The sequence below is a fragment of the Chelonus insularis genome, unplaced genomic scaffold (assembly GCF_013357705.1).
Source record: "Chelonus insularis isolate UGA/USDA-ARS -01 unplaced genomic scaffold, ASM1335770v1 contig_358_pilon, whole genome shotgun sequence".
Taxonomy (NCBI): Eukaryota; Metazoa; Arthropoda; class Insecta; order Hymenoptera; family Braconidae; genus Chelonus; species Chelonus insularis.
In genome coordinates this window covers 705019-718021 of record NW_023276522.1, presented here as the reverse complement: position 1 = coordinate 718021, position 13003 = coordinate 705019, and the positions used below count along the sequence as shown (strand labels likewise).

The 13003-nt window shown below is 28.5% G+C and overlaps 2 protein-coding genes across 2 annotated transcripts; both read right to left on the bottom strand.

Moving 5' to 3' along the window:
• Positions 1–752: 752 nt before the first annotated feature.
• Ppt1 (Palmitoyl-protein thioesterase 1) lies at positions 753–2408 on the bottom strand. The gene is made up of 5 exons (XM_035083208.1): positions 2251–2408; positions 1823–1932; positions 1289–1693; positions 1052–1210; positions 753–971 (listed from the first exon to the last, which is right to left on the bottom strand). Exons 1-5 carry the CDS (start codon positions 2372–2374, stop codon positions 846–848), a joined length of 924 nt encoding a protein of 307 aa, XP_034939099.1. The 5' UTR covers positions 2375–2408; the 3' UTR covers positions 753–845.
• Positions 2409–2876: 468 nt separating this feature from the next.
• On the bottom strand, positions 2877–10374 carry LOC118066853 (uncharacterized). The gene is made up of 3 exons (XM_035083209.1): positions 9590–10374; positions 4390–4745; positions 2877–3467 (listed from the first exon to the last, which is right to left on the bottom strand). Exons 1-3 carry the CDS (start codon positions 9670–9672, stop codon positions 3145–3147), a joined length of 762 nt encoding a protein of 253 aa, XP_034939100.1. The 5' UTR covers positions 9673–10374; the 3' UTR covers positions 2877–3144.
• Between the last annotated feature and the right edge of the window lie 2629 nt (positions 10375–13003).

Sequence of the window (13003 nt, the reverse complement as noted above, 5' to 3'; positions counted from 1 at the left end):
TACAAGTCAATGCAAATACAAAAAAGAACGACCTGATTCTTCCAAGAGAATCTTTTCATCTCAGTTGATGGTCCTTGAGTTTAGGGGATAAGTTTAGGGTCCGACTAAAAGGGTGCTTGCTTCAAGGATGTCGATAGTCCCTGATCCTCGAGTATTTGAGTGGTCTTCAAATGGGTTGTTACTTTATTGAGCTTATCAAAATCATCCGGATGAGATTAAATGGGTAAATAGCTCGGTAGAAATTTGATCAATTGATTTGATAAACGACCAATGACTCTTTTTCATCATTTTCCAATGCAAACTATTTGCATAAATGTCCTACATGATATTTAAACTATTTTTTTAGTTGTTATTGATCATTTTGAACACGAAACGTCATTCATCGAAAAACTTCAAGTCATTTTTTCACAACATTTATTGTTATTTTTAATTTTTGTTCCACATGTTGATGAATTGAAATAGCTAAAGCTGTAATAGCAGAATAAAAGTAGAAAAAATACAACTAAAGTATTGATTGGATCCTCAAACGCGACGAGTTGCTATATAAACTGATATTGATTGGAATATTTTCATTTTTATAATACACAATAAAAAAAACTATATTTACTACACTTGTATGAGCAAAAAGTTGATTATCACACAACACGATTTGAAATTTTGCCAAACTTTTGTGCGAAAACTGAGTCGATTGGTTATCCTATCATGGTCGAATAATTTTCTAGTGTCAGAACTGAGTCGATAATGTATTTCAGCTACTTGCAACCAGAGATTTTTATTCATTTTCGAAATACACTTGTAGAAAAATTATAATTAAATTATTAGTTATAAAAAAATTATTTTTAATCTTAAATAAGATATTTTGTAATGATTTCTTCTTTCAACCACGTGTCGTTGAATTGTAAGTGATTCCCATCTATTGATAAAAAGTGCAGCTTGCCATCATTATCCATTTTTTTTAGTCCAAGACGATCCTACAATTATTGAATATTTTTTATAGTCTTTGAACTTTTAAATAAACTAAATAAGTATAATAGAAGATATTAATTTATACTTGAATGTAAAGATCAGATTCTTGAAGGGTCTGTAACTCTGTTGATTGTCCTGGTTTATAAAATCCAAACCATTCACTCTCCTTGGGTTGAACCATCGTATCTTGAGTAAACATGACGAGAACAAATGATTCTAACTGTTGTAGATTTTTTTTATATTCCTAAAAATAATTTAAAATATTACTATACACTAACTCAAGTCATAGAGAGGAAATAATAATTGTTTCAACACATCTTACCTCATTAATAACAAGTTCATTATTAATTTCAGCTAAGAAAACACTCTTTTTCTTATATTTATCTTCTTGGAGAGGATCATGCCAATATTCGGCTTGAACGAATTTATTTTGTATGTAGTTCAAGTAAGCTCCATAATTTAATATTCTTCTGAGATAATCACAGAAGCGATATGTCAAAGATCCACAGTTAGGAAGACCATAAACTCCTTGGTGCTGTCCTCCCAAAGAAATTAAATTTTTCATCCGAGGATCAGGACATCTTTGGGCAACAGCTCGAAGAAATTGACTTCCTTGAGAAAATCCTATGGCATTATATCCATCTGATAATTTTTCATCTGATTTTAAATCTTGACAGACTTCTTTTATTTGCTCATTTGCATTTTTGAAGTAGCTATTTTCAACGTCCTATAAAATTTTTTATCAATGGCTTATCTTGGTAGTTACCTCATATTTCATTCTATTGTTTGATCATTATTGTGGTATTATCAGCTAAAGCATCTAATTGTTGACTTAAATTTACATGAAAGAAATTACCTCAATTTCATTATCACCAATTCGAATAGACTTGACATAGACTCCAGGTATTTCTTGCTCCAAAATGTTTTTTATCTGTCCCAAACTAAAGGAAAAGCAGCAACTGTCACCTGGAACGTCATAAAAAGGATTCAAAGTTTACCGCTTGAAACTGACGCATGAACGTTTATTGACACAGGAAGAAAGAAAAACACGCAACCATGACAGTGATTACTCCCTCTTTTAGCCTAACTGTATACGCAGTTTTTATTTTATCTTTTGCAAGTTATCTTGTAATTTATATAAAATAATTATAAAATTACTAGCAAAATCTTAGTTACATCTATTTTCAGTTTATCTTGGCAATTGATCATCAAATTAGCTTATTAAATCATTAAATGATTGTAACGTTAATTGTTATGTTTCTATTTATGTACAACAATTCTTACCCATGCCATGCCAAAGTACGATGGGTGTTGGTGTAGAAGAATAATTCTTTGAAGCAACACATAAATATTGACAAAAATTTATTACAAAAAATAGAAATACAATTTCTTTATGTAAAATATACATTTTTTCTCAAACAAGTATTCCTTTTACAATCAATTACTGTTATTGACCATTATCACAAAGATAAAAATATTCTTGTAGGTTTCTCGTCGAAAGGTCTCGACCTAACTGATGGAACAAATATCTCCCGCCGACTTCATGTTCTGCAATACCAGCACGCCTCGGACGGATTCCGATTGAAACTATTTAATTTAAATCCTGTTCTATTGCTTACTTATAAATTTATATTTATTTGATAGTGTCTTCATCAGTCATGACTCGTTATTTATCTTAATAAATATTTGAATGGTATAACATTATTAATCATAAAATTCCAAATATGTATGTTCAATGGCACTTACGTGATTTACTAGCTTAAAATTTATATTACTTAAATTGAATTAATCATTAAAAAAAATAATTATCAATAACATGATATCACAAAGGTTAAAAAAGAAGACTTATGTGAAAAATTTAATGAAATTATCAATACTTTTACCAAAATAAATATTTATAATATCAAGTCCTAATGACCTTATACCAAATTTAAGTCCCAAAATGTATTTAAAATAAAAAATTCGACTTTTCTGTGTCATTCAAAGACTAGTTATATAAACAAATATTGAAATGAACCATTAATGATCAATTTTCAGTCTTATTTTCATGTTTGATTAACATCCTAGTCATAAATTTTAACATTATGATTGGTTTAATATATTTTGTGCGAACTACGAGTTCTATTAGAGATTATCATCGTAAAATAAATATATATTATAATCAAACTCTTTTATCAATTAAAGAATCTTCCTTTGCAGATCTCCTGAATGATGTCGATGAATTGATCGTGCATGTGCTCGACATGCAAGATCAAAAAATTCGCGGTTAAGGTCATTTAGTCGTTTTTCTAGTCTTAAATGATTCAAGAATTCATCCTTCTTAGATTTACTGAAATATCCTCTGCCTACAGTCATTCTAAAAGCTGCTTCTTCTGCAGCTGACATTCCGTATTCTTCTCCACTGATGTCATCATCATCTTTATCAGGACTTTTTTCTGGCAACGTTTGCGTTCTCTCTAAAGTTTTCGTTTTCCTTTTAGTGGTTATTTCGACATCGGAATCTGAAATAATAAGGAAATTTCATTATCATCTCTGTCATAATATTTTATTTATAAGAAAACAAAGTATTTTTATAAATACTTCCAGTTAATAATGGAGAATACTAATTTGCCTTTTGATTATAAATTACGAAAGTTGACATAGATACTGTCATGTGAAATATTACGTAATTACAATGTTAAAGAAAAACTATTTGCTAACAATGGTATAGTATATATTTTTAAAATAGAATGAAAGTTTTCGCTGTTGGCAGCAAATATTCCTTCAATTTCCAAGTCATTGCGAATTCTGACAGCTTAGTAGCACATAATACAAATGTTGATAAATGATTTAGGTAAGAGTTGGCACGTAATTTTAGTCCAGGATGAGAGTTCTCTACATCATTGAAGAGTTTAAATTTCATGACCCACTTTTTCATTAATTTCAATGTTCCACATAACTCGGAAAATCCTTTTTAATTAATTAAACTTTGATTCTATATTTAATCCCCTTTGAAGCTAAATTACTAAATGTCTATTAATCTTTGGAAAATAGATGATTATTTTCAATTAATACTTATTCTCATTAAAATGTATTTATAAAACTTTACTATGCTTTTACAAAATATTTCCTTTAGTTATTACAACTAATTTACATGCTGTAAAAATTTGAAATTATGATAAGTTGTAGAGCAACTTGACAACAAAGTTGTATGGAATTACATCATTCTTCACAATAATTCAAGTAGCTTGAAATATTATTTTACTAACAACTCCGTAGTATTTATAAATATTAAATATTTTTTTTCCTTAATCAAGGTTTAAATGGAAAGAAAAAATTATTTATTTATAGAAATAATCCTTATGTGTCAGAATTCAGTCAATAATATTTCATATCCGATTTCCAATAAATAATTCATATAAATTTATTTTCAAATATATTTACCATCATGAGAAGACATTGAAGATGATGATGATGATAAACATGATGATGAATCGTTCCATTCAGGCGCTGGTTGTCTCTTAAGTGTGCAAGGATTTGATGAAACAACTCTTCGTCCAGTCGATAAAATAACTCCATTTTTATTCATACTCTTAACAATCAAAGATGCATCGAAGCTTGAAGGTCGTTTTCTTCTGTACCTAAGCTGAGCAGCTCGTCTATTTCTATTTTCCTGGTGGGTGGAAACCATTTCAGGTCTAGCAATTGCGACTTGATTCCCAACTGCTTCATCGACTCTACTTCCACGTATTTGTCCAGAAGAAGGTAGAATCTCAGTAGATTTCTTTGGCTCGACATCTCTGTAATAAGAGAATGAGTGAAATTTATATTACTCATAAATAATACATAAATGATTACTTTAACTTAAGTTAGACAAGTTAAGCCTTCGACTTCAAGGCTTGGAGAATCCTTGGAAACTTCAAAAGGCCATTGGTTCTCAAATTCTCGAAAGTTCCAAGGCTTTTTCGTTACAAGTGTGTTTATCACACATTAAAAAAGTGTATATTTAACATTTTTCCTCAACAATAATAGTAAAAGTTAATTAAGCAATCATATATTCTCAGATACTTTGTGAGTTTGGTAAGAAATGAATCTGGAAAACTATTATATTAGAATTGTAAATGCTTCCTGTGATCTCTTTGGAATTCTTCAGGAATTCTTAAGGATCTATATCTCTTTCAGAATAGCTTAGAAGTGACTTTATAATAAAATGTCAGAAGAATGCAAAAAAAATTCATTATAGCGTGTTTGGAACTCAAGATGCAGATATTATCTTTTTTGTTCATCAATTTTTTTAGATTTTTGAATTTTTTTTTAATATCTACGGCCGACTCTTAGCATAGTTGAAACTTCTAAAAATATTTCAAATCTACCTGGTAGGAGTATCAGCAAAATTTCTAAGAGAGAAATTTAAAAAAAGGTAGCTGAATTCCATCCAGGTATCATTTTGTTTCTTGGAACTATTTATCAATATTTAAAATAATTCTATTGTAATATATTGATATCTCTCTGGTAATTGTAGTAGTTGATATCTAAAGAGATAGAATGACGTGAATGATTTAATTGTTTTAATAGGCATTATTAAATCCAATCTAATGAATAAATCTTATAACAACTCTGAGCAAATTCTTTTCACAAGTGCAACGTCAACTCTACGTCACAATTGATTAATCTCAGTTAGTATAGGTAGAGAAATGTATTCAAGAATAACTGAAGTCTTTGAAGAACTGCATTGAAATTTTTTTTTATCAAGTGGGTGTGTTATGACGTCGTAGTTGATTGCATTTAGAGCCAGTATCATCGTCCAGTCTCCAATCTTATTCTATTCGTTTACTTCTTTGTCGGGTGTATGACCTGCTGTGTGAGGTCATCAGTGGGAAGTCTGAGACCTGTTCAGAAGTGATTGGGATCACGAAATGTCTTTTGTTAAATTTAGCTGCGAAATTTAATGGGATATCTCAAGGCAACAGAACAAATAATCTCCTGGCTTTGGAGACAAAATTATGAGGGTTTCAGTAAATTCAGATTTCACGAAAGTTTCATTGCTTGAAAAATAAATTAAGATTAAATATATTTAATTTCCTCTAACGTTTATGTCATTACCAAGTATTTTAAAAACAATCTTTTCTCCTCAGAACAGTGAATAAAAATTTATTCAGTGACTTGATGTGTCATTACTGAAGAAATAATCATTTTTTTTTATTCAACAAAATCATTAAAAAAAACTTGAAATTCTATTTTAAATATTGTACAATGGCAATTATAATTATTAATTATTTGGACAATCAAATGAATTTTTAATGGAAATAGCATTGAAAAATATAAATTATAGATGTAAACTTTATGTTTTCAACGAAAAGCAACTGTTGATATTTTTTCATGATAAATTTCCACTTAAATATTCTCTAAGATCTTTATTGCTAACAAAAAGTCTGTTAGCTGAGTAATAATAATAATAATTAATAAAAGAGTTGTTTCAAAAATGAAAGATGATAAGTACTTTCGATAAAATTATTCTGATGAATCAAGATAGAATTATTTTACTATATCATCAAAAATATATGTATATACATTGGCTTTAATTTACTTAGCACAGGTAAGCAGAGAGTACTATGATTAGTTAATATTTAATACTTCTCCTCACGCGACTTATTTAACAACATTATCAACCGGCTACGATCAGGCATCATGAATTCAAACAGAAAAAAATTATTAACATGGTTTTTCTTTTTTTTTCTTTTTTGTACATGTCCTTCAAGTTTAAACAATAAAATTCTGGAGTTCATGGTCATTACCAATCGATTATTATACTTAAGCACATAATGTATGTTTACAGGTACACAATATTTTCCACTTGGAGAAAACTCCAATGACATTATATAATAACATCAGAAGTGTAAGCTACAGAGTCTAACGAATTGGTTGAGAACGAGGTTTCGTTGAATAATATTGTTGTCTTTACTTTCGATGCAATCAAAGATTCTTTTCACTTTACGTAAGACATGAGACATTCTAAACACTCTAAATATCGAGAGACATCGCACGATTTGTTTATTAAGTTCATTATGTTGCTACATTCAATCGATGCTATACAAAAAAAAACGGAAATGGCAAAGGAGTTGATGACTTTGAATAATGAAATGTTAAGTCCCTATAATAATTTATAGATATAGAAGAAGAAGAAGAGTATAATTTTCGAACATACTCACGTCATGAGAATATAATGGTTTGCATGTAACAAGACTCAAGAGAGTGAAAGTTAAAGAATAAAATTAACGTCTGAGGAATGAGAACGAAGTATTTTTCTGATAAACCTGTTTATCAAAGAAAATTAAAAATAATTATTATTATAATGAAAGTAGTATTGAAAATTTCTGCACGCAAAATTTTTTCATGGAAATTTAATTTTTAAATTGTTAAGTACCTTGAAGATAAAGTTGAAAATAATTTTTTATGACCACTAAAATAAAACTGATCTATATAAACTCTCATTTTAGCCTTGAACAAATTTAAATTAGAAAAAATGATAGATCACTGTTAGGTATCAATATTTTATTTAGTATGATAAATGAATTAATTAAGATGAATAATACTTTGATAATTAAAAAATTAAATATCCATTTTAATTCCAGTTTTCTAACACACAAATGCTTTTAAAATTTTTCTGGTTACTATAGTGTAAATTATCTATTGGAACTGGTGTACCAAGTGATTAATAAAACGATATGAAAACATGATAAAGTGAAAGGATGCGAGTGTCTAGTCTTCCAATTTTAGAACAGACCTGCGAATGATTCACATGAGAAGTTACAGAAAAACAATGAAAGAAAAAAAAACTGATATAAAAGAATAATTAAAAATTCACGAGGCCATGAACTTGACTGTAACTTGATCGTGACACTTCTTCTGATGCTGAAACTGTGAAGAACTGGAATTATACTCATGTAAGATACCTATACTATACACATAAGCAAATGTATGGGCTATACTATGAGTGCAAAGGCACTGAACACCAATGACTCAAGTTCTGAGTGCACGAGTACTCAATACGGCTTATAGCCAATTATACTGATTATGTCTAATCGTAAGTTACAATATAATTATCAATTATTCATGCGTATGATTACTCTTTCCATATTCTTAACGCTTACACAATAATATATATATTTTGTGCTGCTAAATGAGAAGGATGCCAATGATGTATAACATAATGAATATATAATGAAACAGATATTCAAACAAAGACATGCCGTTAATATTAAATATTAAACTGGAAAAAGATTTATAATGTTGACTGACTCATATAGATTAATCACCTAATCATTGAAGATACACTGAAAGGTATTTCTAGCTACACTGAATGTCTTTGGTGAACCTTGATCCATATTTCAACCTATTGGGAAAATAAATGATATGTGAAAACTTCTTAATTAGTCTAAAATGATGTTTGATGTAAAATTTAGAGCAACAAAATTAGATTAACAGACTTTATTTATATCTTCTTCAGGAAGTAGTTTGCTTTCTAAGGGGCTTCCTTTAAATACGGAAGTGTCAGTGGTGTGCAACGAGATCGAATTTCAAAGATAAACCTTATTCAAAGCCTGAAAGGTCTTCTTTGCTTTATTTATGGCATAGAAAATGTGTTGTGATGGATATGTTAAAAAATTTACAATATCAAAATTGATCAATCATAATGTAATAGAAAATGAATGGTTTGATAATAAAACGTGACTTCTGAGTTTTCATTCAATATAATAAAAATAAGACATGTTATTTACTACATCTGATTTTTAAGTAGCAACAATTGTCAAACAAGCTTTGTTTCTTAGTATATAAATCATTAATTGGATTATAGGTAAGCTATAAAAAAAACTTTGGTATTTAGGATGGTAATGGGATATAAATAGATACAAGAAACGTGACAATTTGTGTGAACAAATGGCTACTGAATGTAAACAAGCAATAAAATGATTTTACTTCGGTGTTATCTTTAAAAAATGGAAAAATTATTGAACAGGTTTTTTGTAAAATTAAATTAAGAGTTAAACAACATGTCTAACATGTCAAAATAAATTAAAAACTAATTGTAGAAATTTATAAAATATTCATTAATTATCCAGTAGCTGATAAATTGGTATGAATGACCGAAATAGAAAACGTATCACAAAAAATTATCACAAAGTGACTCAAAAGGTTTGTAAATTATATAGTAAGATTATATCGATGAAATCATCGTCATTACAATGGAATTATTTATTTGAACTAGCAGCATGTGTGAGAGACTGGAAGATAAATATCGGAAGTATACAGAATAGAAGAGTGAACTTGAATCTGATGCATTTCCTGGTGGCTGGATCGACATGAGTATGAGCTAAAAATACAATTTGGCCGTTATACAATCTACTCAAGCACCAGGGGATTGAATTCTTGCTGATTTAATACAGATAAAGAGGGCTAGAATGTCCATTCTATTTGATACTAAACTAATGTTTGTGAATAGTCTAGACTTTGGATAATTGGAGATGTAAAGATAACCACAGGTGCCTGAACAGTTACTAGACTGTAGCATGACCTTCCTGAATAATCCGTGAAATTTAGCTAGAAGCTACTCTAACCTAGTGCGGGTATATAAATAAACTCCAACCTGTAGCGTGGGTCCAAGAAACGTTGACAGTTCCAAGCTAGCTGGATAGCCACAGAGAGTAAGGTAGATGAAACAATTCCCATATTTCTTCAATTTTTTTTCTTCTTATCTCCACAGCATTTACTAAGAGTTATGAGCTTTCTCTTTATTTTCAGTTGTTTTATTTCTAAATTCTTTATCATTTATATCAGCGAATATTATTTTTTATTTATTTTAATTAACACTTTATTCAATTTATAACAGTTTATATGATTGACTCTTTTTTAACACACTTTTACCACAATATTCTCGAATTCTCTTAGAGATCTCAATCGATGATGGAGCTTTCACTTTTCTCACAGTTCTCTTCTTCGTTTGAAGAAGACTAACCGGAAATTTGACAACAGAAATGAGTATGAATATTTTTTACACTTTTTAATAAAATTTTTATTATTTTTTTTTGTTTAAAACAATTAATAGGTAATTGCTTGAACACTTTTTGATATTAGTTTATGTTTTGTTTTTATTTTAGTGCTGCAAAAAACAAAAGAATGCACAAGATTATTCTCCATTCAACACGTGTAAGGGAGTGGCTTTTTCGTGCGACGCTCTTGTGCATTTATACGAGCACGCGGCGTCTGTATGAGAGGGGGTACCCCTACTACATTCAAATACATTTTTCTCTACTCTCAACTTGACTTTTATTTTATGTACTAACAAAAACTTCATTTCCTGCGATATCACATGGTTAAAAATAACCACAATATCCTTAAAATTAACCAGGAAATATATAATTTTATATAATATCATCAACAATTACTCCATTTCAATATCACACAGCATCTAATAAAAAAAATTAAATGATATTTATCAATGTATATAAAGATTTAATAATATAATATTGAACCAATTGCTAATAAACAATAATAAAATAGTTTGAAGTTGACATTTGTTGACTCCTTGCCAATTCTGTCAATAAAAGTCACGTGAATTGAAGATGGTTTGTTAAAAAATAATTCATATCGTAAATCATTATCTAATTATACTTTTTTCATTTCACATTACTAATTTGTTTACTCTTATTTTTAATTAATTACCACTTTTTATGTCTTTTTTTGTTGCAGTTTTCCAGTGATACGAACGTGAATAAACAATCTGGGAGACCTTGGTAGCCAGTTCCTGTCCATTGTCATGGACTATTCAAAGCCGTATCGAATAAATCTTAATGTTAACCTTGATTATGATGCTTATTTACGTGCATGAACTCTAATTTTAATACATGTACAATAATTTAAGATGTCACACATCTGATAGATTTTTCATTTCAGAATCATCAAACTCTCATTTGTTATGGGAACTCAAAAAGAGTGAACATGCCCTTGAATAAGTTCGCTAATGAGATGGAAGTACTGTCTTATTATTATAAGTACGGTTGCACTCATATCAAGTCTTGAGTCTTAACTTTAAGCTTAAGAGGAATCGAAGGCTTGACCCTGGCCTTCGATGAATTCTTTGCCATAATTGTCATAGTCAAGTAATTCACGTGACATATTCATTTTCTACACAATCACTTCATTGATTTCTGTGCTTATTTTTTTCCTCATTTGTCATCAACATCTTATGCATCAGCATATAGCTGTAATTAAGTAATATAAATGAAGTCAAATTAACAAGATCTTCATTGTATCAGTTGTTATTCAAAGATTCTACGCAGTCGTTTTGTATATTCTTTACCATTTTTAAATTTACACATAATAACTCCTGCTGTTCTTGTGAATTATTTTTGTGACGCACTAGGAGACCCATGCCAAGATATTTTGCTTACAGTTATTTTTTGCAACAAAGATCAATTTTTTTAAAACTTTAAGACTTCAGGGCATCACAACTAGTTATAGATTACTATAATGATTTTTTATATTTTATTATTAAAAAATAAATTGTCTATACTCAACGAATAAACAACACTTTAACGCTGATTGAATCTTTTTAGTCGTAAAATATATTTTTTTAAAGCATAAAACTTGTTAAATATTTGTACATCCATGTATGATTAGATAATCCATTTTTGGTAATAACTAAAAACAATACCAATTTTCGACAACTTCTGACACTTTCTTAGAGTAAACAAGTTTTATAAAAAAAAATTTGTAAATTATTATCTCAAATCTTGCATAACTTTGGATAATTCGAAGAAATAATATTCAATTCATAACTGAGATAAAAATTAATAATCATTCTATTATTTATCAATTATTTTTAGCTCTTATGGCATCGTTGTAATAGAAGATATAATATAAACTTAATAGAAAAACAAAACTTAACTCATCACAATTTGTTGTTTTTCCTCAAAATATCAATCACATATTCCTATAGTTCGTATCATTTAATTAAAAAATCACTACTGAATATGTGTATATTGATTACTTATCAGTTAAGTAGATAGATTATTTTTGCAAGTAATGATGATTGTTAAACTTATTCATAATTTGCTCCAATTTTCAAATGAAGTACTCAACGGTGAAAATGCAAATGAAAATAGGCGTTTTATAACGTGTGAATTTCAAATTGAATATGTTGGCAGGGTCAGTATGCTCTAGTTTTCACGCCTGATTCATTGAATATGTAATACATGTATTTGTTGGTCTTAATTAGCCATCGGATCAAGGGTCGCAAGATTGTTGTTGAAGTAATAGTAAATTGTGTCCACGACAAAAATAGTAAAGATGAAAACGTACGCACGCACGATGCCAAAGCTCTGGCAACAAGTTGGCGTAAATCCTCGGATTAATTTACAATTGTAAGGATATTTATAGCAACCAAAGCATAGTACTTAAGCTCAAATATCAGAATTACAAATAAAACAGTAATAGAAGCAAAATGATTTAGTAAAATATACAACAACGATAGATACATATATAAAATTCTTTAATTAACATTTAATATGTATTAAGTCTTTAGCATACAAAAAACAATGATTATGAACAATCGTTAATGTCCACTTATTTTTGTACTTTGAACAATGATTAGAAGACAAACTTCATGTCTTTTGATGACACATTAATGTGTAAAAATAATTAATTCTTTTCATTATAGAATTTATAAGCAAAGCATATTTTAAATTCATATGATAATTTAAGATTAATCAAACTAATATTTTTTGATTTTTGATTAATTTAAATATTAAAACATAAGACTTTTTAACATTTAATATATAAATGAAAATATTTAAATTATTATTAAAATTTTTCAACAGTACTAAATAATGAATTACTGATGATAATGGTGCACTTGAATATTTCTTTTATAAAATTAGAGTCATATTTTGTAATCAACTGCATGCAAGTTGAATAATTATATGCAAATTTTCAGAAAAAGTCAGATAAAAATATTTAAAAACTGATACAATCCTTAAAGATTACATAATTCATTTGAATA

Excerpts from the sequence above, each read along its gene's own strand:
- Ppt1 (XM_035083208.1), bottom strand. The coding sequence starts at position 2,374 with ATGTATATTTTACATAAAGAAATTGTATTTCTATTTTTTGTAATAAAT. Across the intron at positions 1,694-1,822 it reads TTGGTGATAATGAAATTGAG|GACGTTGAAAATAGCTACTT; the intron begins GTAATTTCTTTC and ends AAAATTTTATAG. Across the intron at positions 972-1,051 it reads AATCTGATCTTTACATTCAA|GATCGTCTTGGACTAAAAAA; the intron begins GTATAAATTAAT and ends CAATAATTGTAG.
- LOC118066853 (XM_035083209.1), bottom strand. The coding sequence starts at position 9,672 with ATGGGAATTGTTTCATCTACCTTACTCTCTGTGGCTATCCAGCTAGCT. Across the intron at positions 4,746-9,589 it reads TTCTTGGACCCACGCTACAG|AGATGTCGAGCCAAAGAAAT; the intron begins GTTGGAGTTTAT and ends CTCTTATTACAG. Across the intron at positions 3,468-4,389 it reads TTCAATGTCTTCTCATGATG|ATTCCGATGTCGAAATAACC; the intron begins GTAAATATATTT and ends TTATTATTTCAG.